At 44.6% G+C, this 27295-nt stretch overlaps 2 protein-coding genes across 4 annotated transcripts in view; one reads left to right on the top strand and one right to left on the bottom strand.

Moving 5' to 3' along the window:
• Positions 1 to 38: 38 nt before the first annotated feature.
• On the bottom strand, positions 39 to 6872 carry MZT1 (mitotic spindle organizing protein 1). The gene is made up of 3 exons (XM_075918906.1): positions 6692 to 6872; positions 3192 to 3337; positions 39 to 2538 (listed from the first exon to the last, which is right to left on the bottom strand). Exons 1-3 carry the CDS (start codon positions 6738 to 6740, stop codon positions 2515 to 2517), a joined length of 219 nt encoding a protein of 72 aa, XP_075775021.1. The 5' UTR covers positions 6741 to 6872; the 3' UTR covers positions 39 to 2514.
• A 125-nt stretch (positions 6873 to 6997) lies between these two features.
• The window catches only part of BORA (BORA aurora kinase A activator), a 41695-nt gene continuing 21397 nt past the window's right edge, over positions 6998 to 27295 (top strand). For 2 of the 3 annotated variants that reach the window (XR_012900619.1, XM_006129052.4), the window contains exons 1-4: positions 6998 to 7425; positions 12067 to 12237; positions 16852 to 16958; positions 23084 to 23129. Coding sequence is in view for 2 of the 3 variants with exons in the window: in XM_006129052.4 (XP_006129114.2) it covers positions 12082 to 12237; positions 16852 to 16958; positions 23084 to 23129 (309 nt within the window). In the remaining variant the exon portion in view is untranslated. Of the gene's footprint in view, positions 7426 to 7468; positions 7595 to 12066; positions 12238 to 16851; positions 16959 to 23083; positions 23130 to 27295 lie in introns of those variants that run through there. The other variant, XM_006129053.4, reaches the window with a different exon arrangement.

Here is a 27295-nt window from a genome sequence, read left to right as displayed (position 1 = left end):
ATGCTCTCAAGAGTTTAGAAAAAAAACATGAATTGACATAATTTCAGCAAGATCTTTAATTAGCAGAATATTATTTAGTGTTATGTCAGAATATGTTCCTGCAAATATTTACACACATTTATAACTTAGCCCCATTAAGGTCAGTAGATTGTTCAGATGGGTAATTTACAGAAGTGAAATTATGCACTTATTTCAGAGATTGCAAGATCTTTACTCCTAACAACACTTTCAGTTTTGTATCATTTCTTCGTGTATAAGCAATGTTATAAATTAATTGCATAATAATATCTTCAAACAAAATATTGAAATCTGCGCATGGTCTCTTAGGGACTATAATGCCAAACTCACAAAAAACTAAAGTTCTGTTGACACCCACAGATGGTCTATCTCCCTAGCAAATCTGTTCTGTTCAATTATAATTGCCATCGCATAGCCCTACAGCTCTAAAGGTAGCCTTTGATGCAAGTGTTCAAAGGGAATGAAACCACGCACTGATCTTGGCAATGGATGCCACTTCCCTAGAGCTTTTGCAAGAGGAAGTGAGGCAGTACCACTATCCCACTCTTTTTGCAGACAGAACAAAAATCAAAGTGCCCTCAGGAATGACAGCCTCTCCCTGGAATATATGCTTAGGTAACTAGATAGCAAAATGCAAAGAGATGGAGATGGGCAAGAACATTATCTGCATGACCTTCATACTTCTGTTGTTTTTGCTATCCTGTTGCAAACTGATGTGACATCACTCAGTTACACAAACGATTTAACTGTAATTTTTCTGTGGCTCCCCAATGATTAGCTATGCATTTTTTTTTACTTTCTTTTTGCCATTCATCACCAAAAACGCTACAAAACATAACATTACACTGTAAAAATATGAAAAAACAATTCTGAAAGTATGATTTTACTTTGACAACTCAAAATACTTTAGAAAATTTAAACAAGTTCACATTTACAATTTTCACCGATATGCACCATTATAATTAGCATGCACTACTATAGTTAACTTTCCCAGATTTAATACAGAAACGTCTTATTTTATACAAGTAAAAAGCCAAAAACATCATATTAACAGGAAACAAAATTAATGTAAAACTATGCAGATCACCATTCATATGTTAAATATGCATTGATTTTGTCTATAACAGGGTTGTCAAACATTTGGCCTCCTTGATGCATTTCTGTGACTCGTGTCCTACTGAGATTATACAGAACCTAATATTGTTTTCTGTTTTCAGATTGCAAAAACAGTCTTCCAAATGTAAGTCAATACAGCATCATCCTCTCAAGTCTGCAGAGAACCTGAAACAATAAATCAGAAGTGTGATATCTGTTCTCTATTAATGTGGGTTGGGATGAATTTAAACCCCATAATGAAATCTCATCAGCACTAATTATTTCAATAGATAAAATGGGGGGAAAGAGTGGGAATTATTGAAGGGAAAAATGAAGAAAAAAGGATAGAAAGAGAAATAAAGGGGAGAAATTGTAGTTCTCCTGTGTGTGAGTATATTTTCTTTCTGCGTGATAATGAATGCTAAAATGATAACCAAAAATGTAGTTACTATATAGTCTAATTGAGGGGAGTAAACAGTCCTATATTCACTGACCATAAATACAAACGGAATGTGGCCCTTCCTTAATCAGTTTGACATCTCCGTTCTATCCTTTGACTAGGATAAAGATAATAAATATTCCATGAGCATTTTTGTGATCTGTAATGGCCAGGATATAAATCTAACTAAAGCACTAATGAAGTCAATAAGATGTTCCATACAATGCGTAAGAGATTATGGAATTCAACTATACACTAATTTAAATGTATGATAACTGCTTGCAGACAATCTTTTTTTTTTAAATAAATATTTAGTTATAAAAAAACACAAACTACCAAAATCATAAGTTTCCATTTGAAATATGAAGCATTTTTTTTTTAAATTAAAGAAGGAAACATGCTCACATTATTTTTCTCTGCTCTCGGATTAAAAACAAAAATCAGAAAGTATTTAAATTATAGCCTATACATACAAAATGGTGTCTGAAGTTGAATGCCAAGTTTCAGACCAATGGAAAATAAACTTCTCAGTCCATTATGCATTAGCCATTTAAAATTAAGAGTTTATAATAAGTCTCTGAATACGTTCTCTCTATCATATAGATTAAGTGACTAAATTTCACTAAACTTGTAGATTTAGTCAGTCAACAAGCAATATTTGACAGACTGTTTATAAAAGTAAAGCTCAGGTTTATAAGGAATACATAATAATGCTAAAAACTACAGTCTGTAAAACAAGGACAAAACAAACAATGAATAATATTAGATAAGTCATATGCCTTTTCACTTTTCTATAAAGCCTTACACTTTTATATTTCATCCTTTTATAAAAAAAAGATTACAGATTTTTTTTTGAAACCTGAATATACAGGAACTTGATTCTATATTTCTGAATAGCAGCCAGTCTTCAAACCTCTGTTAGCTTGACATTTCTCTCATCAAAAAGATCCTCTCCCATGAAGTCAACTTGTCATATTTTCAGCAGCCTAGAAAGATAAGTATAATTCATTATAATAAACTGAGAATAGATACTGTGGAGCTAAAAATCAGGAATAACACTTATGGTTATTTCTTGCAACTACTTTTATTTTGTTAATAATGTTTAAATAATTTGTAGAAAATAAATCACGTGATATTTAATCTTAATACGCTGCTTAAATGGCTCTTTTATTGAATATTTTCATTTTAACAATTTCTCACTCTCACTATCCTTCTTTTATTAATTTATCCATCACTTGACAAAATATGACACAAGGATGCCAAGTATATAATTCTGTCAAGGACCTGTAGTCTGGACTTTTTGCACTGACTCATGCAGGTGGTGTTCAGATTAGGGCATGTTTCACTACAGACCCATGCACAGTCATGTGGTTACACCAACTTGTCAAGTTGTAAACAACAACAAAAAGGCTTTGTCTACACTACTGGTTTGCTATCTGCAGATTCCATGCTTTGGACCAAATGCAATTAGCAATAAAGAAAGAAGGCAACAGGATTTATTTCCTAAGATTATTTTATTTTATTTGAAATGCAAGGGAAATGTAAAATTCCATATGACAAGTTGAAAATGCAGTAATCTGAAATTCGATTTGCATTAATTTAAAAAAGACAGCTGCATGTTTTTCATAAACTGCCTTACCTTTAGTGCTTCTGTAGCCTTGCGTAGTTCTTTAATTACTGAAGATAAGGCCTCTGGGTTTATACCTTGCTCACACAACCGTACACATATAGACAGGGTTTCCATATCCAAACCAGTGTTTAATATTCTTGAAATTTCAAGCAGAACTGCGACAATTTTAAAAAAATTAAAATTGCTTTGTTAGATAAAAGTTTAAATAAGATTATTAAAATCATTTATTTTTTAAGAGTGGGATTTTCAAAAGCTGAAACTCTGTGGATGGTGACAATGGAAACACTGCACATTTCCCTCCATCCCCTCGTTTGAATCCCAACTGTAACATTTATAATCACCTTCCCTATGTGAGTCAGCAGTCTCAGTCTTCAAACTCAGATACACATTTACATTCTCTACTCTGTGATTCTCCATTCACTGAATCAGTATGTTATTTGTTTATTATTCCTGTTAAAATAGTTAACATGTCCACAGACTACAGTAATATTTAGTTTGTAGTCTGTAATTTTAAAACATTCTAAAATTGTAATAATAATTCAAATCTTTGCTCATTAAGTGGAAGGTAGGAAAGAAAACAGGAACAAATGAATGATTATAACAATATCATTTTGTATTACACTGATAGAAATGTAGCCGTGTTAGTCTGGTGTAGCTGAAACAAAATACAGGACTATGTAGCACTTTAAAGACTAACAAGATGGTTTATTAGATGATGAGCTTTCGTGGGCCAGACCCACTTCCTCAGATCAAATAATGGAAGAAAATAAATAGTCTCAACCATATATACCAAAGGATACAATTAAAAAAAATGAACACATATGAAAAGGACAAATCACATTTCAGAACAGAAGGGGTATGCGGGGGGAGGGGGCGGAGGGGGAGGGAGGGAAGGAAGGTGAATGCCTGTGAGTTAATGGTATTAGAGGTGATAATTGGGGAAGCTATCTTTGTAATGGGTAAGATAGCTGGGGTCTTTGTTCAGCCCCCTGCGGAGAGTGTCGAATTTTATCATGAATGCCAGTTCAGAGGATTCCCTTTCAAGTGCAGATTTGAAAGTCTTCTGAAGTAGGATGCAGGTGATTAGGTCATTGAGACAGTGTCCTTTCTGGTTGAAATGGCAAGCAACTGTTTTTTCTTTGTGATCCTGTCTAATGTCTGTTTTGTGGGCATTGATTCTTTGGCGAAGTGTCTGAGACGTTTGTCCAATGTACATAGCAGACGGACACTTTCGGCACATGATAGCATAGATTATATTTCTGGAGGCGCAGGAATATGTATTCTTGATTTTATAACTCACTTGGTTAGGCCCAATAATGGTGTCAGCAGAGTGAATATGTGGACAAAGCTGGCAACGCTGCTGCAGCCCAAGTAGCAGAGCTGGGGATGTGGCAGTCGAGGTAGTGGGCAGGGGCTAGAGATATGGCATCCACAATAGTGGGGCTGGAGAAACAGCAGCCTCAGTAGTGGGGCCGGGACAAACTGGGCTGCAGCAGTGTGGCTAGGGCCAGCAGTACGGATGGAATGGGATCTGGGGAGCTGGTAGCAGGGGACTTCCTCTGCTCCGGCAAATTCTCTCATTTGGGACTGATTAGGTCCCAAAGGTGCAGGAACGGGGAGGTCCAAACTGTACTCCGTTTCAAAGCTCTAATTATTATAGAGCAATTCAAGGTTTAGTTTTCAGCAAGACTCCCTGACAACACTAATTTATTTATATTAAAAAAATATTACTCATGTTTCTATAATCACAAAGAAACAAAGATTTCCAAAAAGGGACATAGAAATGCTATTTCACTGCTTCCAACTTTCTGCAAAGTCAGCAAATGGCTGGCCTGATACTTAATGTACTAACCTTGACATGATATATAGCTCATAAATACATAAAGTGTTTTTCTGTGGTACAAATTTATTGCATATTGAAAAAAATAAGGCTTTTTAAATAAAAAAAAGCTTTAATAAATAGGATCACCCACACATATAAAAAGGCCATTATGTTCAACTTTAGGCACTCATTTTTAGGAGTCTATATCCATAAATAGGAACCTGGAAGGTGGCCTAATTTTCAGAGGTGCAAAGGACCCAGAAGACCCCAAAGTCAATGAAACCTGCCAACTGTTGACACCTTTTGAATTTTGAGTTCTATTGACACGTTCTCCTTGACTAACTTATGTGGCTGCAATCTGTGATGAAAAACTGGAAAATACTGCAGTATATTTTGAAGTCAGAACACTACATTTAACTTTTAAAATCAGCTTTTAGTACGTATTTCCTGGGCATACACAATTTCTGATTATTTTGTTCTAATGGATTTTTTTTAAAATGGGAAAGTAGTGTTCCATAGTTTCAGCAGCCTGTCCATTGGGAGCTCGGACCCACCGTGGACAAGGGCTGCTGCCACCCCTCATTGCTGTCTCTGTATCAGAGACAGCTGCATGAGATAACAGGCAGCCATTCTGTGTGGAGAGCTGTTTTTTAAACTGGCTCTCCTCGCAGACCGGCTTCGCGAAAGAAGCCAGTTTAAATACAGAGGCAGCAGTCCTGGAAGTCTGGCCCTGCCCTGGGGACGACAGAATAGTCGACTTAATCACTAAGAGTTCATGTGGTTAGTCGCCTGTTCTATTACACGTATCTAACATCCCTCGTCCATAGCACTGAGCCTATGCATACTACACCGCCAAACAGATATTTTCATCATAACAATAATAAAAAATCTTGGTACTTTACAGTTTTCTGTTTTCATGTCAATATTTACATCCTGTTCCCCATCCCTCAAAAAAAAAAAGTTTAGAGATCTATTTGATTAAGGAAATGTACTTCCATGTTTAATTTGTGGACATTACAAACAGGAAGACAATAAATAAAGGAAAGAATATTCAATTATTTTGCTACATCTTACAACTGGAAAGGGGAAAGTAATTTATCACAAATGTTCGCTTTCGTGCAACATTAACGCCCAGTTCTACATTGAGAAGTGACTTTGAAAAAAAAAATCGTCAGATCCCACACGTATTGGATTGTCATGGCCCCACCCCTTCCGCCCGCGGCAGCCAAGGGCCATTTCAAAAATCTGAGACGTGGCCCCCGCTTCTAGAATTATTGCCCATCCCATAATAGACTAGTGGTTGTACCCACTCGCCCAAGTTGCACACACGTAGCCGAGAGCGTCACTTCATTTAAGAGAGGGAGTCAAACCCGGGGAGCCCTCCCGGGGAGAAATGCCGCGCTCTCCGGAGCACCCGGCTCGCCCGAGGAAAAGTCACTTTCGCGCTGTTTTTTCCCCGAACGTGGCGTTCTCGGAGCAGCCCGCAGGAGCCACTGCCGCGCTTCCTCCCCGGCCCGGGCAATGCCCCCGCGCCGCGACCCCGGGCAGGGCCTCAATTGCAGGCTCCGGCAACATCCCTACACTCCGGGCGCCGCCGCCACAGAGCGCGCGATAGGAAGCGGGGCGCCCTGTATTAGGCCCGTGTGCAACCGGGCACCTGAAGCGACCGCAGCCCCCCCGGACTCACCGTCCATCGTTTCTCTCACCGCGTTCAAATTGGCTGCGCTGCTCGCCATAGCGACAGGAGACTAGGCGCGAGACCTCTAACCCGGAAGGAAACTGGCTCCTTCTCATTCTCATTCACACACGGGCACGCCAGCAGCGAAACCTCTCCGCGCGCGCGGCTGCTCGCCCTTGATTGGCCTGCTCTGTCACCCTGAAGCCCCGCCCCGCTTGACTGACTCCGCCCGCCGTGATGTTTTGAATAGCTCAGTCTCCCTTACAACTGGAGAGATGTAAGGGGGGAGGAGGTACCCGTTCGAATTTGTGAAGCGGACCGGTGCTGATTGGTCGGTTCGAGAGTGAAGGCGAGCCGCGGTTGGCTGGGCTTGAGCGCCGGCGCGCGACGATTGGGCAGCCGCGGTGAAAGGGGGCGTGGCAGTTAAAGCGCTTCCTCGCTTGTCGTCCTCCCCCCCCAGCACAGGCTGAGCGCGGACGCGAGAGGAAGCAGGAGTTTAGCCATGCAGACGCCGGAGTGAGGCATGAAAGCGGCGAGGGGTGCCCGGCGCTGCCCGGCCCAACGGCGGCTGCACAGGGACCCGCGGCTGTGACAGGCCGAATCCCGCGAGCACCGAGCCTGTCGTTAACTCGGGCCCCGAGCTTGCGGGGCGCGCGGTGCCTCTGCTGGCGCTCGCGGCTCGCCTGGCGGGCTCCGCCACGCTGGTGCTTTCCCAGGGAGCCGGTGGCGGAGCGGATAAGGCTGTGAGTTTCCCGCTAGAGCCCGGGCTATCCGCGGGGCGGAGGGAGGGGAGCAGAGGGTTGTTGTGAGACGAGAGACCTCGGGCTTGATGATCGAATGGTCCTTTATGGTCATAAACTCCAGGGCATTTATTTTGCCCCAGTTCTAGCCTCAAAATGCCGGTAAATAAACGTAAGTAAACAAGGGGTGACCGTCAATGGGGGCTTCGGATATACTGGCCAGGAAAGGTCCTTCCAGGAAATCACATGCCTACAGAACCGGAGTAAATCCCTGGTAGGAAAGTCAAATTTTCCTCTTTCTTAGGGTAAAGAAACATTATTCTCTAACTTATACATAGTTGTTAAATCATTCAAAGGTTTTAATAAGTTTTCTGTAACAGATGAGTACCTGCCTGGCTATCTCAAACTTCTGCTTCTCAATTCCTGCTGTCTGACTTGCTCTACTTTCCTGTTACTTCCTCCTCTGTCCACTTTTCTGATTTTCCTTTTTCTGAAATACCATACCTTCTTTCAAGTGTCTTGTCTCTCTCTTTTACTTAATCATAAAGTATTTCACTTACATTACAAGATAATTTTAAGATTATCTTCTCTGTGTGAAGCAACTTTTTGAATGCTACCTGCAAGTTTTTAATGCTTTCAGAAATACTTCAGTAAAATAAGAGCTGCATTATTGCCAGTTGGTCTTTCCTTTCTGTCTCTGCCCTTTCTCTTGGCTTTGTTCTGATTAATTATCATAATCACATACTTAAAGAATAGAATACAAATTGGAATGTATCAAGCATTTTGCATGTCTTCTACAATTTCAAATATATTGATTTTGGGTATGCAGAATACAAAGTGTATGGCATTCATTGTTTATATTATTTTATTACAATATTTGCCTTGTGAAAATGATAAATAAAAGAAATAGTATTTTCCAGTTCACCTCATGTAAGTACTGCAGTGCAATATCTTTCTCCTGAAAGCGTAATTCACAAATGCAGACTTCTTTTTTACATAATTGTGCTAAAAATGAAACAATTTAAAATTTTAGAGCCTACAAATCCACTCATTCCTAAGACACAACTTAATGCTTTCCACTTCTTATTGGAGTTCACATGCTGCTTTTGTAGCTGGCATTGCAAGGTAAATATGCTAAACCAGTAGTTTTTAAACTTTTTTTTCTCATGACCTGGTTGCAGAAAATGTTTGATGCCCATGACCCAGCATAATTTCACTAAAGCCGTGGTGTCCAACACACTAGCTACTAGAGGCTATTTGTCCAGTTGAGTGTGGCTAGTTTGCTATAGCAGTAGCCTTCATAGTGACTGCTGCTTCAGAACTGGTGTAACACCACTGGGATGGGAGTGTGGGCTGTGGGGCTAAGGATGAGAGCTTTGAAGTGTAGGAAGGGGTTCCAGCTTTTGAGGGGGTCAGGGCTGGTGCAAAAGGGGCTTACCTTGAATAGCTCCTGGTCAGTGGTTCAGGCGGAGTGCTAACACAGGCTTCCTGCCTCTCCTGGCACTGCAGACCATGCTGTGCCCCATTAAAAGATGGCTCCCAGCTGAGGGGAGTGTGGAGCTAATACTCGGAGCAGTATACAGAGGCCTGTGTGCTTTCTTTCCCCTCCACATAGGAGCTGGGCCTGCTGCGGTACAGTGCAGTCTGCAGTTAGGAGAGGCAAGGAGCCTGCCTTAGCATCACTGCTGGTCACTTGATCACTCTGTAGCAAAGAAACCCAGTGCTCAACATTCCACAACACAGTACTGGTCCCGACCTGTAGTTTGAAAACCACTGTGCTAAATATTGGCATACCCCTTCATGCTTTGGCTGCCATTCCAGAGGCCATGCTTCCATGCTGATGGTGGCTATTAAACAAATTACATGTGTGACTGAACTCCTTTCAGGATAATTGTACCGTATATACCGGCGTACAAGATGACTTTTGATGTTAAAAAAATCCCCCAAAAATCTGGGGTCGTCTTATATGCCGGTTATACAGGCGGCAGGGCATCCCAGGCACGCCTGGGCTGCCCCGCCGCCGGCTTCCCCCAAGGCTTTGCAAAGCCTCGGAGGGGCTCCGGCGGCGGGGCAGCCCAGGCGCGCCTGGGATACCCCCCCCCCCCGCCGGCTTCCCCCGAGGCTTTGCAAAGCCGCGGAGGGGCTCCGGCGGCGGCTTCCCCCGAGGCTTTGCAAAGCCGCGGAGGGGCTCCGGCGGCGGGGCAGCCCAGGCGCGCCTGGGCTGTCCCGCTGCCAGGCATCCTCAGAGGCTTTGCTCCCGGTGTCCCTGGTCTGCTGGGGACCGTCTCCAGCAGACCAGGGACACCAGGAGCAAAGGAGGCGGAGGGGCGCTGGGGTATAAGACGAAACCCTATCTTTTAACTAAAAAATTAGGGGGTCGTCTTATACGCCGGAAAATACGGTATGTCTCCTGCTCTATTTTACCATCATTTTGCCATACATATTATAGTAGTCTTGGATGAGAACCCAGCGTATATTGGACATTTAAAGAATATTTTCACTTGCAGATTTGACAAAATGCAAAGAAGGTTCCAATGTGTGACTTCTAAAGATGCAGTAACTTCTTGCGTAATGTTGTAGTTGTATTCCCTGCTGCTGTAAGCGAAATTATGTGAAGCAAATCCAATTTCCCCATAAAATTAATGTCAATAGGGAGAGTTAGGTTCTAGGGAAACTTTTTTTCAGGGATAAAAGACAATATAGACATATTCCATATACATTTTAAACAATTGAATACTGTACATAGGAATGATTATTGTGAAACATGATTGAGGTGATGGAGTAAGGAATGGAATATTTCCTACAAGAATGACTTCCTACTAAATGATTAACAAGCATTTTGCTGAGCCCTCAAGGATTATTAATTGTTAAGGTAGCCTCACATTCTAAAAGGGTGCAGGGGCTGAGGTAAGAAACACAAAAGATGCATGGCAGTGGCTGTATACGCTTCTATGAACATGAAGATGAATCAAAGCTATTTTACTCTCCTCCAGGGCTGTACAGTTGCCAACTTTCCAAAGTGCCCAGGAGGACTGTTTCGTGTGTGTGTGTGTGCGTGTGTGTGAGAGAGAGAGAGAGACATGTGCACACACACTTTGGCTACATCTACACTGGCCCCTTTTCCGAAAGGGGCATGCTAATTTCACAGGTCGTAATAGGGAAATCCGCGGGGGATTTAAATATCCCCCACGGCATTTAAATAAAAATGTCCGCCGCTTTTTTCCGGCTTTTAGAAAAGCCGGAAAAGAGCGTCTACACTGGCCCCGATCCTCCGGAAAAAAGCCCTTTTCCGGAGGATCTCTTATTCCTTACTTCAAAGTAGGAATAAGAGATCCTCCGGAAAAGGGCTTTTTTCCGGAGGATCGGGGTCAGTGTAGACGCTCTTTTCCGGCTTTTCTAAAAGCCGGAAAAAAGCGGCGGACATTTTTATTTAAATGCCGCGGGGGATATTTAAATCCCCCGCGGATTTCCCTATTACGACCTGTGAAATTAGCATGCCCCTTTCGGAAAAGGGGCCAGTGTAGACGTAGCCCCCGAGTGTGAGAGAGACAGAGATGCACAGTGTGCCTGTGTGTTAGACAGAAATGTGTATTGTCCCTTTAAGTACACTGACCCCACTTCAAGCATATTGCCCTTTTAAGAACAGTAGAGTAGGAAGTTCACACTCAAGTATCTGTAGCTGTTTGTAATCTGCTTTGTGGGGATAGGGTACAGAGTAGAGGTTTGGGGAGAGGGAGGAGACATCCTGACATTAGCGCCCCCTCCTCCTTCCTTCCTTGCCCCCTCCACACAGCAAGCAGGAGACTGAGGTGTGTAGCTTGCTTTCAGGTGTCTTGAGGGGAAACTCTCAGATGCAGAAACTACAGAACCCATATCACCAAAACAGAAAATCAGTCTTCTGTTGGTGGCATCTGACTCTGATGATGAAAATGAACATGTGTTGGTTCACACTGCTTTGGATTGTTCTTTAGCAGAGCCCATCTTCATCATGGACACTTATCCTTTGGAACAGTGGTTGAAGTAAGAATGGACATCTGAATCATTAGTATATCTAGCACATAAATATCTTGTGATGCTGGCTACAACAGTGCCACACAAATGCCTGTTTTCACTTTCTGGTGAAGTTATAAACAAGAAGTGGACAACACTATCCTCTTCAAATGTAAACAAACTTGTTTGAGCAATTGGCTGAACAGGAAGCAGGACTAAGAACTTCTAGACTCTTTTACATTGTTTTATTTTTGAATGCAGTCTTCTTTTTTAAAACAAAATTCTGGATTTGGAAGCTCACTGTTCATCATAATAAGATTGCACTCTTGCATTTGTGTGGTGCATCGAAAAATACTATTTCACTTTTTACAGTGCAGGTATTTGTAATACAATAAAGGGAGCACTGTAGACTTTTGTGTTTTAATTGAACTCACTATATTTGAAAATGTAGAAAACCTCCAAAGATATTTAAATAAATGGTATTCTGTGATTAACAGCACAATTAACTGCATGATTAATCACGATTAATTTCTTATTTTTTAAATTGCTTGACAGATCTAAAAATATCATTTCTCAACTTTTCCTTAAACAAAATGTGACAAAAATGAAAAATGTAGCTTCCTAAATTATAACTGAAACCTTGTTTTCTTCTAGGTGCACCTTTGGGCTATGGGAGATGCAAAAGAAACTAAAATGCAAATAACACCAAAGACTCCAGGACAGGCTACTGTATTAAATCCTTTTGAAAGTCCAAGTGATTACTATAGTCTACAGGAGCAAATTGTTTCCAGTCCTTCCATCTTTAAATCAACAAAATCTTCATCAGTAAGATTTAATATCTATTATAGTGTCATAAAAACTTCCAAATACTAATTTATCATTTCTTAAATGTGCAAGATCATTTGAACTAGAGTTTAATCAAAACTAAATAGCATAGTTACTTACAACTTTCTTAATGTTAAAGGAAACCTACTGCTAAAACTCAGGTGTCACTTAGTACCGTGATTTTTTTTTAAATCTTAATGATAAGATTGTATTAATGTACATATTAAATGCAAGATATTATATGATGCTAAGCAAATGCTTGAGAATGGGAGAAATGAAGGCCACTTGCTAGATGTTGACTAGATGATTAACCGATAAGCTTATGCTTACCTGTTAATCTTGTTGACTACTCTCATCATTCTCTCCCCCTCCCGCCTTGCTGCCTTTGATACAGAGGCAGCAGTGGGGGAGCCAGCTTTAAAACAAACAAACAAACCCCTGCAGCAACGAGAGCAGGGGAGGCTGCCGCAAAGCAGCTTCTGTCTGTTGGGAGTTTGAACTCCTGTGGACAGCAGCTGCTCTGCATCTCCTAGAGCAGCCTCTGTCCGTGGGGAGCTTGTACCCCCTCACCTTTCCTGGACAGGGGCAGCTGCCACCCTGCACTGCTGCCTCTGTATCAGAGACAGCATTGTGGGGTGGCAGGCAGCCAGTCTGCAAGGGAAGCTGGTTTTTAAACTGGCTCCTGTTGCAGACTGGCTCCCCCTGCCACTCCATGCTGCAGCCTCTTTATCAGAGACAATAGTATGGCAGGGGGCTCCTTGGAAGTGGGGCCAGGAGTGCACTGGATGCTGGCCCCACCCCTGGGGATCATCAAATAGTTGTGTAGCTGCAAAGATTTCATAGAGTAACATGGCTATTCAGTTACCTGATAGCTAACATCTCTAGCCTAAACAGATGCTGTGGCTGCATTATTATTTAGCTCTTTTATGATGCAAAGGTCTTAAAGTCCTGTATAAATTATTTATATCTTATATGCAGTAGAATCTTGTTCATCTGACCCTCCATTATCTGGTTCTCCTTATTGACCAGACAACTTGGTCAGGTTCAAAATGCAGGTATCTCTATTGTGGCTGGTATACTGGTGCAATAGCGTTATATTTTCCCATTCTCTCGTTTATCTGGATTTTTGATTATTTGATGTGACCCTGGTCCCGATTGGATCAGATAAAGAGGATTCTACTGTTGTTTGTATATAATGTACGTATTTATTTGTCCATAAATTCCAGGATGCTGGATTAAAATCAGCACTTGGTAGGAGCAGTATTAGTTTGACGTACAATGAAGAAAATTTGATTCCTCTGAAACAACAACAACAAAATTAGGTAGATGGAAAGTGATTTCCCATATTGGAATTTGACCAGGTTCTTGGGGTTGTTTCCAACAATTTTATGGATGTGGATGTATCATGAGCTTTTTTTAATACTAGGGAACTGGATCTCTGTTTTTCATGTATCTGAAAGTTCCATTCTGCTAGCAGATATGTATCTGTTAAACATCATACTGAAGTTCTGGAAGGGACGTGCCTTTGAATCCTTAATTTGATTTCTGTAACAATTTGAGGTCTTCCATAACAATATTGTCTATGCTTTATTCTACTTTTAAAATCTGCTTCTAAGCAGAGGTGATGTAACTATAGATAGTTGAAGACTTGTGTATTGGGGGCAACTTGATCTAGTGGACTGAGCATAGGACTAGAAAGTAGGCCGGGGTGGGCAATAATATTTGACCAGTGGCCACTTCAGAGATTTTTTTGAAGTGGCCCTGGGCTGCCCTGGAAGAGGTGGGGCCATGACACTTCCCTGCAATCCTGGTGATTGCTCTGTGAGTTGGGAAGTGTGTGAAGTCTTTTCTCCCTCCTTCCCCTGAGAACTACCAGCTGTTCAGAACAGCTGGTGGTTCCCTCTAGGCGCCCATGCCCTTGGCAGTCGGAGGAGACTTTGTGCACTCCCCAGGCCCTGATTAACCTGGGGGCAGGGGAGCATGAAGTCTCTCGCTCCCTGCCCTCCAGCCCGTAGAGCTTAGAGTCAACTGCCAGGGTTGATTCTAAGTGCCGCACGCTCCCCTGTCCCTACACCCTGGTTGGCCTCCGGGAAGAGGAGCAGCAGGAGCTCTGTGGGCTGGGTCAACTTGCTTGGTGGGCTGAATATGGCCCGCGGAGGCCCTTTTGCTCGCCCCTCAGTTTTAATTCTGGCACTGACATTAACTCTGTGATCTTAGATAAGTGACATCACATACATTCTCTTCTTCAATTTCCCGATCATTGAAAGTGGGATAATACTTATCTGGGACAGGCAGGTTTTGTGAGGTTTTAATATTTGTAAAGCACTATATAAATCTTATAAATATTTCTGAAAGTTTGTATGTTTGTTTGTCCTGAAAGATCTCTGAAATGGTAAGAGCTAGAAACACCAATTTTTCCACGGATACTCCTCATTTCCTAACTTCAATCACTGGATTGTTTGTATCTCAAAATTGATTCCCCCAGAGCCCCATTTGGGCCCACTGATAATTAACTTTTAGCCGTGCCTGATCATAGGCATTTGCTGGACTCTTCTGTTAAGCATGTCACACAAATTGCAACTATGAGATCCTAGAGGATAAAGCATGTGGGCACGTGCAGCACCATCAAGGGAAAGCCTATGGGGGAGAGGCTGCAGTGGGGCAGAGAATCAGCAACCTCCCCTATACTAGGGCACCAGCAGGTTTCCAGGACAGACCCAAATGTGGCTGATGCTGGCTCGGGTCTAGCCTTGCTAATTGTGTCTGGGGGAAGCCTCCAGCTATCACAGCCTCTGAACATCTTCATGCAGCCGGGCTCCAACTAAACCCCTTCTGGGAATTAAAGTTGCCTCTCTTCTCCTGCCCCTCCTCCCCCTCCCCCCACCCAAACATGCCATCCCACCACTCTCCCTTCTTTGGGCTGCGTGCATTCTCCTGGCAGGGCTGTGTGCATTATTAGTAAGTGCCACAGGCATTATGCACTTTGCAGGATTCAGCTCACAGTACAAAGAGGAGGTGGGTAGGAGGACAAGGTTTTGAGCACTGTGCAGCCTGAGGAGGATCCGATACACTCAGAACAGCCTATTCTCATTAGAACAGGTACGTTCAGGTTCTGCATGTTCTGATCATCTAGGTATCACTCATTGCACTTGGTCTGAAGGTGTTTTGCTTTGTCTGATCAATACAACTGGTCCAGCTGCCACTAGGAAGTCCATTCAGGTGGCCCCATGGAGTGTGCACTGAAGGCACATGGAGAGTGGTTACTTGGGGAGCAGTGATTTGCTGCTGCAGAGCCCAGGAGACATCCCCTCCATTTCTCAGGGCTTTTGGCAAGGAGGTTGCAGGCATTGGTTTGCATAGAGTCTTTAAGGGAAGATGGGCCTTTCTGATTTGTGGGGACTGAGAAAAGAGACCCTATGGGATTTGTTGTTTTGTAAGCACATCACTAGCTATGTTAATTTCTTAAAGTATTTCCAATAAAATATGCTATGTTAATATACAGGCAGTCCCCGAGTTACACGGATCCGACTTCTGTTGGAGCCGCAGTTACAAACGGGGCTTTTCTTGCCCCGGAGGACGGGAGCGGCGGGACGCCCAGATGAGCTGCGGTCCCGCCGCCCGCATTCTCCAGGGCGAGAAAAGCTGCTCCCCGTCTCCTTGGTCTGCTAGTCAGACCAGGGAGACGGGGAGCAAAGCCTCGGAGGCCACCCGCAGCTCCTTGGCGCTACTGGACCAACCCGGCAGCACTCCAGCTGCTCTGCCCCAGGCGTCCTGATTCAGCCGCTGCTGGTCAGTTTCAGCAGCGGCTGAATCAGGACGCCTGGGGCAGAGCAGCTGGGGTGCTGCTGGGTTGCTCCAGTAGCGCCGAGGGGTGGCACTACTGGAGCAACCCAGCAGCACCCCAGCTGCTCTGCCCCAGGCGTCCCCAAGTCAGCCGCTGCTGAAACTGACCAGCGGCTGACTACAGTAAGCCCGAGGCAGAGTTGCTCTGCCCCCGGCTTCCTGGAATCAGCTGCTGATCAGTTTCAGCAGCAGCTGACTTGGGGACGCCTGGGGTTCTTAAGTTGAATCTGTATGCAAGTCAGAACTGGCATCCAGATTCAGCTGCTGTTGAAACTGATCAGTTTCAGCAGCGGCTGAATCTGGACGCCAGTTCCGACTTACATACAGATTCAACTTAAGAACAAACCTACAGTCCCTATCTTGTACGTAACCCGGGGACTGCCTGTAATTTACGTAGTTCAGTCCTCACACTTTTTACTGTATTTTCCCTGTGCGATGTCAGGTATTTCTGCTAGTACTAAATATTCTACACTTTGTTTCATGTTGCAGTTGAATGCAGTCTATTTTAATGTCCATTAAAAAAAATGATGATAGTCAATGGTTCTGATTCAGTTACTCATTTATGCAGTATTAAAATCTAAGTAGCTTATGCAGCTACACCAATAGCTTATGCAGATGACTGGTGTAATTACTGTTGTTTTAGCTCATGTATATAAAGGTATGGCTCCAATGATCTATTTAAATATTTGTGCTCAGTGTTTATGATTCTGTCTCTTTAGAATAGTGAGCATTGTTTACTTCACTGTGATGTTCATTTCTTTCCTTTCTCAGACTCCAGGTAAATTTAAGTGGTCTATTGATCAACTTGCTCTAATAAATCCTGTGGAAATTGACTCTGAAGATATTCGGCGTCAGGCAATGTATTTAAGTCATGCCAGGTAAGTTACTTTCTGTTTCATGCAGTAACTAATTTATATTTGAATATAGCAGAAAACCATTTTTACATGCATAGTTGTTTTATTCATTTTCATATAAATAGTAGATAATGAATAGTATCTTGTATTAAACTGCTGTCTGTATAAGACTTAGCCGTACTCTCTGCCTCTACTTTTATCTTGAATATTGTATTTGTTAGCTATTATACCTCAGTATACAGATATGAAAAGTAAGTGAAGCTGCTTTTTCATTCTTCTATGTTCAAATGTCCATAGATCTGTTACAATGGTATTTTAGCCAATTGGCCCCTTAGGGGTCAAACCAAACCTGTCAGTCACTAGCAGGAGGGAAACTGTTCTCAACTTTCCCTTTTCCAATTCCACTCTCTCTCTTCCTCAAAATTCCTCCCAGTTTTTATTGCTTCCTGAGCATCTGGAGGCTCAGGTACACCACTGGGAGAACATTTCAAATTTTATTTCAGATTTTCATACAGTTTAGCTTAAATTCAATTCCTAGTTCTGGTCCAGTGCTGTGTTTGCCTTAAAAGCAACTTGTCCCCTCACTCCACTTTCTCATCAGAGGCTTTTTGCAATGTCTGATGCTCTCTGAAGATTTCAGGGACCAAGTAAAGCCAGAAACAAAAGAGTAGTTTACCTTTCTTGTTTCACTCTAGGCTACATCAATATTACATACTACAAGTATTGGCATATGGTGTGCATATAGCTACACCCTTGGGTGGAAAGTGGGCTGCATCTCTACTGTGGCGTGGAGTTACACAGGTCAATAAAAGGCTCTCGCTGAGGGAGGCAGCAGAGAAGGACTTCAGCAGCTTGCTGCTTATAGAAGCCTTTTTCTGGCAAAGAGAGACTCCTCCAAAGCCTTTTTCTGCAGAGGGAAATACACCAGCACTGGAGAACTTGGTGCATCCTTTCTCTACTGCCACTCTCACCAGAGCCATTCCTCCTTAGAAGAGTTTTTTCCTATATTGTTGAAAATAGCAGTGTAGCAGGGGAGGCAACTCATGGGTAAATAGAGAGCACGTAGAGGATGCACTCAAATGCATACCCACTCCTTTCAGGTGTGTCTTTATTCTCAGGACTCGACAAATATACGTGCCCGTGGTGAGTAGATTTTACCAGCTGGCGAGTGCAGGGGCAGACTAGCCCAATGGGCCGTTGTGACAGGCTGGTGGAAGCCCGCACTACAGGTGGCACGGCCCCATCCGATCCGCCGGCCAGTGGAGGAGCAGAGCGCCGCTGGGAAGTGAAAAGTGCGGTGATTCTTGCCACTGGGCTGCCTGTGTGCAGCTCTGGCGCGAGGAGGTGGGGCGGGATGCCAGGACGCTGCCGTGACATGGCCCTGCTGATTTTTAAAGGGCTGTGGCAGCTCGGCTCTAGCCGCATGTTCCTGGGAGCTGGCTGCAGTGCAGCCAGGCCCCGTCCCACTGGCTCCAGTCCTGCCACAGCTCCAGCCCCCCTTTGTCTCTGCATCTCCCATTCCCCATGCCACCCCTGCTCCCCTGTACGCTGTACCCCCTGCTCCCCGTCTTCCCTGTGACTTTTTGGCTCTGCGCCGCCCTTGCACCCTGCTCCCCCTGATCTCTGGCCCCCCCATTCCCTGCACTGCCCCTAGACGCCGATCCCTCTGCCCTTCCCGTTCCCCTTGCTACCCCCGTAGTCTCCCACTGTTGCTTGCACCCCCCTGGCTCTGTGCTGTCCCTGCACCCTGCTCCCCCTGTGGGTCGGGAGTGAAGGGTGCTTGTCCATAGGGAGGGGCTGGTCAGGACAGGGAAAAGGCTGCTGTGACCAAGCAGCGAGTGAAAGTGGAAGTTCACTTGAAGCATCTTTCCCTTTATAGAGAAAAACAAATGAAAATGCTATTTGCTATTTATAGAGCTAAAATGCGGGGACAAAAACGAAAACAAACAAACAAAAAACCATTGCAAAATGCAAACCTATGTGAAAGACAACAAAAAAGGGGAGGGAGCAAAAAATGTTTTGCTTGGGGCAGCAAAAAACCTAGAGCTGATCCTGGGGGAGGGGAAGGGGCTGGGTTGGGCTGTGGGGAGTAGAGAGGAGGAGGGGAGGGGAACAATATGGGGAAGGGGCTTGTGCTGAGGGGAGGGGAGGGAAGAAGAGGAAGTCAGGAGAAGAAGAAGAAAGGGGAAGGCACCAAAGGACAGGGGTGCAGCAGAGACAAATGCCAGGGGGCCAAGTGCAGACAATGAGGAAAAGGGCAGGAGGGGAGGTGTCAGTGGGAGGGGGGACAGGGTGATGCTGGAAGAGGAGAGGGTAAGGGCACTGGGGGCTGGAGGGGGAGGTACTGGGAGAAGGCTTGGGAGAAGGGATGGGCATGAGGAAGGCGGGGATGGAGCAAGTCATCTGTGAGGGCACAGGGGCATGAGAGGAATGGGGACAGAGCATGGTGAGGGGTGGGCATCAGGGAAAAAGAGGGCAAAGGGGGCAGGGGCAGTTAGGGAAGGGGGAGGCACCAGGAGGGTGCAGGTGCCAAGGGATTCTGGGGGTGAAGCAGAAGGGCAGACACCTGCAGGGGAAGGACCAGCACCAGAGGAGAGATACGAGGGAGGTGTTAGGAGAGGGGATGAGGAGGGGTAGCTCACGTGATCAGAGTGGAGATACTGGAGGAGTGGGAACGGGGGAGAGAAGGGCTGGTGGAGGAGGGCAGGTCTCAGGAAGGCTGAGGGCAGTAAGAAGGGCAGGAGTCAGGACAACAGAGGGTGAGGTTGGGGGGCAGCAGGCACCAGGGGAGTTAATGGAATGAGGGGAAGAGACATGGCAGCAGAGAGAAAAGGTAGAGGTTTATAAGATATTTATTAATAGCTTATTAGTAATTACTGTTCTTATTCTTACTAGGAATTTATGCCATTAAAAAACACTTTTTGTAGGGGTGGGCGGTGAGTCCCTTTTTTGTCTGGCGAGTAGGGTTTTCCATAATTTGTCGACCCCCCTAAAACTTGCCTATGCTGTGCCTCATCAGCTACACTGCAATTTGTACCTCTTCTAAGGGGACTATGCAGGTATATAATCTGTGTCAAAAGAAGCATGTGGCATAGACATACCCGTATAGCAGTCAGGAGCTTATTCTCGTCTTCATTTTATAAGGCTAATAGTAGTGATGTAAAAGGTTAATTGGGTAACCCATTGGTTGGCCAGCTGTTCCAGGTCGAAGCAGCCTTGATTGCATCTGACTGGATGCTGGTTGGGGTGTGGCAGCAGGTGCAAGGCCCCAACTGGGTTGGGGGTGAGGCCCCGGCTGAATCAAGCCTGGCCTGATCCCCCATCACTTCAGGCCCTATTACCTCTCAAACCACCCCTTCCACAGTTTAATTTGTCCCTCATTCCCCCAGGGCTGAGTAGGTCTGCTGTGAAAAGTGATGTTTGTATGTATGTTAATCAGACATGTAAAAATGCATTTAAAAATGTAACTGCTAAAAAGACATAGTGGTTACATATGCTGTGGGCTCTGCAGTATAAATAAGCTTTATACTGCAGAGTCTGCAGTGAAGTCCCCAGGGGTGGAGCCAGCAACTCCTGGTGACCCCCTCCCCACCCAGGGAGGAGTCTTGGTTGTGACAGCAAAACTGGCTCTGTGAGAGTGGAGCCTGCAAGGACAGTTGTTGGGGAGCGTTTGCTGCAGGTTCTATAGCTGGTTCACTGGAAGCAAGGCCAACAAGGGGTCTTGTCAGCCCCACTCCTGGGGAGGAGGCTTTGCCCCGGGGAGGCTTCACTACAGTTTCTGTAGCCAGCTTTCCAGGAGCTGGGCTGGCAGGCTGGGGAGGAAGGGGTGGCCAGGTCCCCAAAGACAGTGGTTGCTCTGGTGGGGCCCATGGGACTGGAGCAGCTCCCTGCCTGGAGCGGGAGGCGGGGAACTGCTCCAGCCCGTCAGTTAACTGGTACGCACCACTTCCAGTTAACCTTTAACATCCCTAGTGTTAGTATCGCTTCTCATTGCCTTTTAGCTAGTTAGTAAGTGTGCTGCTGTGAAAAGTGATAGCGACTTAAAATACCATTTTTCACAGAAGTATAGTTACTAATTAGAAGTCTTTAAAAAAAACAACAACGGAAAAGTAAAAGAAACAACAAAATGCAATGATGTGCAGAGCATCTTATTTGTGTGTCAATTCTATTGAAGTCCAGTAAAGAATAGAGACAACTATGTTATTTTTATTATTGAGTACCCAAAAAAGCCCTACATAAATGACAATATTTAGACAGGTCTATATGCATATTTATTTGTTTTTCCTAAAAGTTAATTATATATTTTAGGAAAAGTTGTCAGAGCAGCCACCAGCAAGAGTTGGTGGTCATACTGTCAGATTACCAAAAAAAAAATTGTCCTGAGAATTTATGGCCAATAGGCTTCTCTCTAAAGAAGAAGTAGTATTCACATTTTTTTCATGCTTAGAATCAGATATTCTTGCAAATCAATTCCCAGCTATCTCAGTGATACAGTTGGGAGCTATTAAAAACTGAGACTATTTCAGAATCATCAGATAAGTCTGGTTAGCAGGAGCCAGATTTTGGACTCTATAGAAAGAATTATAGTTTATATGGCAAGCAGAATCTATACAGAAAGTACATCAGAAGAAAATGCCTATAGTAAGTAGGTATGTAAAATCCCATTTAAAATGTTAATTGGTTAAACTAATTAAATACATTGTCAAGTATCAGAGGGGTAGCCGTGTTAGTCTGAATCTGCAAAAGCGGCGAGGAGTCCTGTGGCATCTTATAGACTAACTGACGAAGTAGGTCTTTACCCACGAAAGCTTATGCTCCTACACTTCAGTTAGTCTATAAGGTGCCACAGGACTCCTCCCCGCTTAAATACATCTGTCACTTATCGAAATACAATATGGTCCTTTCTAAATATATAAATTGTGGTATGAAGAAGTTATTCACATATAACTTCTACGTAAATATTTTCATGCCTCCTAATGACTGATATAATGAAACTTTATCAGTTGCAATGAGCCAAAAAGGAAACTACCACTTGTACAGCTTTGCACAAATGTTTGCATATTCGTGAGAAATATTATTTGATCAATGGGAAATACCATTTAATATAACCGTGTTAGAGGCTGTATAAAATCTTAATTTAGATATTTGATATGATTGAGTTGGGTGGGATAATATGGGTTGGCAAGTCACTTGAAAAGGGAACTTTTCATTGAGCGAGAAGAAAATATCAAATGAACCTATACAAGTCCCTTCGTTTGTTTTCCGTTGTGGTTTTATTTTTTTGTGTTAGAGTTTTCTTCCACATGTCCAATTTTGTATCCTACTTGATCCTAAAGTTTCTCTTTAAGTCTATTTTATAGTAATTTTAAAAGTTGGTTATAGAAGCATTCAAAATCAGACTCATTGCAGAGATTAGTTGGAAAGATGCTGTTTTATGAGAGACACAAAATTTATTGAAATAGAGAGATACAGAAGATTAGGAAATAAATCATTTACTGTGTGAAATGTTATTACAAAATTGCTGTTGTGGGATCTCCCTCTTTAAAGTGGCTAATTGTTTGAGTACAATGCACACTTACTAATTCTGAATACAAAGGAATTGCATATGACATATTAAGAATATAATAATACTGTACGGGCTCGTCTACACTGGCCCCTTTTCCGAAAGGGGCATGTTAATTTCACAGGTTGTAATAGGGAAATCCGCGGGGGATATTTAAATATCCCCCGCAGCATTTAAATAAAAATGTCCGCCGCTTTTTTCCGGCTTTTAGAAAAGCCGGAAAAGAGCGTCTACACTGGCCCCGATCCTCCGGAAAAAGTGCCCTTTTCCGGAGGATCTTATTCCTACTTCGAAGAAAAGGGCGCTTTTCTAAAAGCCGGAAAAAAGCGGCGGACATTTTTATTTAAATGCCGCGGGGGATATTTAAATCCCCTGCGGATTTCCCTATTACAATCTCAAAAATTACCATGCCCCTTCCGGAAAAGGGGCCAGTGTAGACGTAGCCTACTATATTATACATGGAGTACATTGTGATTTATTTTAAAGGGCAGCTTATCGTAATCTTTTATAAAAATGGTACTTTTTCTTTACTTGAACCATCAAATGTAATGGCATTGATAATTTGTTTTTCATTTGTATTGTTTAGAATAGATAAAGAGATGGAAGACAAAAGACAAAAAGCCATTGAAGAGGTAATTAAAATTGCTATTGCTATTATATATTGTGCATACTGGTAAAATTAACAGTGAATTAAAAGTAATTTTTCAACATTGTTCAATAACTTTACAAAGCAACTTTATAAAAGATGGCACAGGTCTTCACCAACAGCATGTGGTGTTGTAATGGTTCGTATAAGATCATGCAATTTACTGCTTACCCATTTTAGTTTCAGAATTCTTATTTGCAGCTTTTAGTTGCTTTCCTCCATCCTGCAATTTCAGACCAAAGAAACAGACTTGGGGACTTTGAGGTGACCTTCAATAACTTTGACCTGAAATATGGCTTCAGTCTTTCAGAGCACTTGACAAAAATATCACCAGTAAGCTCTCCAAAGATGTCCTGGATAAATGACTGTTTTGAAAATACCCAGGAGTTGGATCTCCATGTTTCTAAGTTCTCTTTGCAGTTATCATGGTGCCTGTCATTCTTTGCTTTTTCACTGAGAGGTGTGTCTTATTGGAGAGTTGGCTGGCTCTGTTACTTCTAATCTGAATAGCTTTTTTAAAAAGAAAAACAGACATGTGTTCAGTAACTGTCGCTGGCTATGGGGCAACTCCGTGCCACAAATGCCATGGGTCCAAAAATGTAACCTAAGGGAATTTCTACCAGACTCTCACCTTAGAGATATGGAGGAGAGTACTACAAATTAGTGGGGAGTTACATAGACTAGTACTTTTTCCACTGATGAACGAGTGCTGATTGTAGGAATAGTGGAATAGTTAGTGTAGATCAGTGATCACCAACCAGTTGGTCACAATCGACTGGTTGATGCTGGGGACTCTTCCAGTTGATCATGATCTCCAGTGATGCAGTAGCACTGCCAGTAAGGCAGGTTCTTGAATCCCTGCTTGCCCTAGCTTCATGGTGCTCCTGTAAGCAGCCAGCATAGCACGGGGGGGGGGGTTAAGGGTAAGGAGTCTTAGTGTGTCGTTCCTGCCATGTGCCTCCCTCCCACAGGGGTGTGATGGTCCCTTCCAGGAGAGACCTGAGACTGGAGCAGGCAGGAAGCCTTTCTTAGCCTTGCTGTGCTGCCTGGTGGGAGCCTCCATCTCAAACTGCCTCCTGTACTCCAAACCTCCTCCTGTATCCGAAGCCCCCACTGAGAGTCAGCTCCTCAAGCCTCCTCCTGCATCCCAACTCCTGTCCTAGCCCTGATTCTTCTCCCAGAGCCAGCACCCCACAACTTCTGCTGCATCCCTACACTTTGCCCCAGACCAGACTCTCGTTCTGCACACAAAGTCCCTCCCTGGGGGGGAGTGTGGAAAATTTCCTCCGCCCTGCCAGGCACTCCTGACAGGGCTGGAGGAGGCTTTGCGTGCTCTACTGCCCCCAGGCCAATCAGAACCTGGGGGGGGGGGGAGTGCACAAGTTTACTCTGCTCTGTCCCTGCCCTGCGAGAGCGTGCAGTGCTTAAAAGCAGGATGGGAGAAGTTTTAACATTCTCCCCAGTTGGCCTGGGGCGAGGAGGGGGAGGAGCATGCAAAGCCTCGCCTTGCCTAGTGTGTGTGGTGTCTTTAAGCACCGTGCAGGGTGGAGACAGAGCAAGGAAAATTGACACACTCCCCCGCCCCCAGGCCCTGATTGGCCTGGGAGCGTGGGAAGTCTCCTCCCAGCCAGGGGCATTGGCACCTAAAGGAAAGGGGGGGCAGGTGGGTAAAGGCACTCCTCGTCCCCCAGATCAATCATGGTGTGGGAGTGGGGAACCTGGAGTGTCCCCATCCCCACCCCTTCTGGTGTGGCCTGAGGCCACTTCAGAAATATTTGAATTGGCCCCTGCCTTAGATATTACCCAAAAGAGCATGCTGTGCCACTCCTTTAGAATCTAAGGGTTTATTAATGAAAGAAAGAAAAGGTTGAGAGTAAAATTGTTAAAAGAAGCAAAATTACATACACCGGCTATGAGGTTCCTGGCACAGGCTTGTAGCACTGATGGCATAAACTGCTCTCTTAAAAGTCTCTGGAATACATCTTTTTGTTAGGATGAGTCATCAGTCCTTCCAGGCCCAGTTCATAGCAAAGCTGCTTCTGAAGTGATGAGCTGGAATGAATACAAAATGAAAGAAACTCTAGGGCCCTTTTCATAATCTTGCCTATGTGGAGGGATTTCCATCACTGTGTGAAAGTATCTCCCAAAAAGAGTTTTTCCACACAAGCAAGTCCTCTGTCCATGCCATTGTTAGGCAAGCAGCCATAGTATCCATGCTTGAGTGCAGGTTTACAGCAAAATTCCTCGGATGTGAAACGTGAATTGGCAATACTTAAGGCCCATTGTCAATCAACTAGTCTGATCACTTGACTAGACACCCTTGACACCCTTCCACAGTAGGTGGGTGAGGCCTGTTGATATCTCTTAGAACAGTGGTCTCCAACCTTTTTACACCCAAGATCACTTTTTAAATGACAGACCAAGCCCCGCCCCTTCCTTGAAGCCCCGCCCTCTCTATTCTCCTCCTCTCCATCACTTGCTGTCCTTATACTGCTGCTTATTTTATTTTTTTTATTCTTCTGTAGGAAGAGGTTTTTCCAACATTTGGCCTGTCTACACTGGACCAAATGTCAGGGAAAAAAACCCTTCTTTTGGAAGCCACCTTATTCCTTGTGGAAAGAGGAATATAGGGGTGACCAAAAGAGCCTGTTTGCTCTTCCACTAAAAAAGCAGAAGAACAAATGCAACCCTGGATGCAGAAGAGTTTTTCTGGGATATCTCCAGAATCCTGAAAAACTCCTGCAGTCTAGCTGGACCCTTGCTGTGTTGAGACAGGATGTGTAGGCTCTGGGGTGGGAATGAGGGATTTGGGTGTGGGAAGGGGTGAGAGGTGCAAGCTCTGGGAGGAAATCTGGATGCAGGAGGAGGTGGAGAAGGGGAGACTGGCTCGGGGAGGGGGTTCCAGGCTAGGCAGTGTTGGGATACTAAGGAAGCCACAGGCTTGCGGATGTGAGGGTGAAGGAATTTGGGTTGGGGTATGTGAGGGGCTGAGGGCATGAGGTTCCAGTGTTTGATGGGCTCAGATCTAGGGTCTGGGGAAGGGGAAGTGCAGGAGTGGTTGTGGCCAGATGGGGGCTTGGCCCCAATTGGGGGTTTGTTGGACAGGCTTCATTTTTAGATAGAATACTATGTTAAACACACAAAGTTTCTGCATTCTCTTTATTTATGAGAATGGCAGGGAACCTGCCTTGAGTCAGGGGTCACTGACCCATAGAAAAGTCATTTGGGAGCAGGGGACACAGTACTTGGGAGGAGTACTAGTGGGTTCTGGGGCAGGGGAGAGGGGGCAGGGTGCCAGGACAGGTTTCTGCAGCAGGGGACAGGGTGCTGGGGGGGACAAGTTTCTGCAGAGGGGAGCAGGGGGACAGGTTTCTGTAGTAGGAGACAGGGTGCCAGAAGGAACTGGTTTCTGCAGGGGGGGCAGGTTTTTGCAGCAGGGCCGGGGGGCGCAAGGGAGAGGGAACAGGGGGCCAGGAGGGTGGGGGACAAGTTTGGGGCAGGGAGTTCCCTACACCAGCCATAGAGGGAAGCCTCTGACCTGCGCTCCCTCCGGACTGACCGCAGGGCAGCCGGGCTGGAGCGAAGAAAAGCGGCTGCCCGGCCAGCTGGCCATGGTGCTCAGCCAGGGTGCCACCAAGCTCCACGTGGGCAGGCGCAGAGGGAAGCCGCCCAATCAGCTGGAGCGCGGTTCAGCCTCCTCTGGGCTGAACGCCACAGCCAGCTGGACAGGCAGCTTCTCCTCTGTGCCAGCCCACATGGAGCTTGGTGCAACCAGGCTGAGCGCCATGGCCAGCTCTGCCGGGCAGCTGCTTCTCTTCCGTCCAGCTCGCTGCCCTGCACTCAGCCCATGGAGGCTGCACCTAGCTCCAGCTGTGAAAGCCTCAGTCAGCTGACTGGGGTGTTTCAGCCCTCCCAGCTCCCACCATTACTCGCAGCTACTCACCTGTGTTGTTGCTCAGTGAGTAGCTGCTCCTCAAATGAGGAAATCTAATGTAAATGTACTGTTCAGAGAGGGCTCAAGAGCTACTCTTAGAGCCTCTGAGATCTACCGGTAGCTCACAATCTACTGGTTGGTGACCACAGTCTTAGAAGCAAATACTTGAAATGCCAATACGCATAACTTCAGATTTAAAAATCATACAAGCATATGAA

Source organism: Pelodiscus sinensis, chromosome 1, assembly GCF_049634645.1.
Source record: "Pelodiscus sinensis isolate JC-2024 chromosome 1, ASM4963464v1, whole genome shotgun sequence".
NCBI classification, from domain to species: domain Eukaryota; kingdom Metazoa; phylum Chordata; order Testudines; family Trionychidae; genus Pelodiscus; species Pelodiscus sinensis.
Note: the sequence above shows the minus strand (reverse complement) of the source record. Positions and strands in the feature narration are given on the sequence as shown.

Coding starts and splice junctions, on each gene's coding strand:
- MZT1 (XM_075918906.1), bottom strand. CDS start 6,740: ATGGCGAGCAGCGCAGCCAATTTGAACGCGGTGAGAGAAACGATGGAC. Junction 3,338..6,691: donor GGTGAGAGAAACGATGGACG/GTGAGTCCGGGG, acceptor AAATTGTCGCAG/TTCTGCTTGAAATTTCAAGA. Junction 2,539..3,191: donor AGGCTACAGAAGCACTAAAG/GTAAGGCAGTTT, acceptor TTATCTTTCTAG/GCTGCTGAAAATATGACAAG.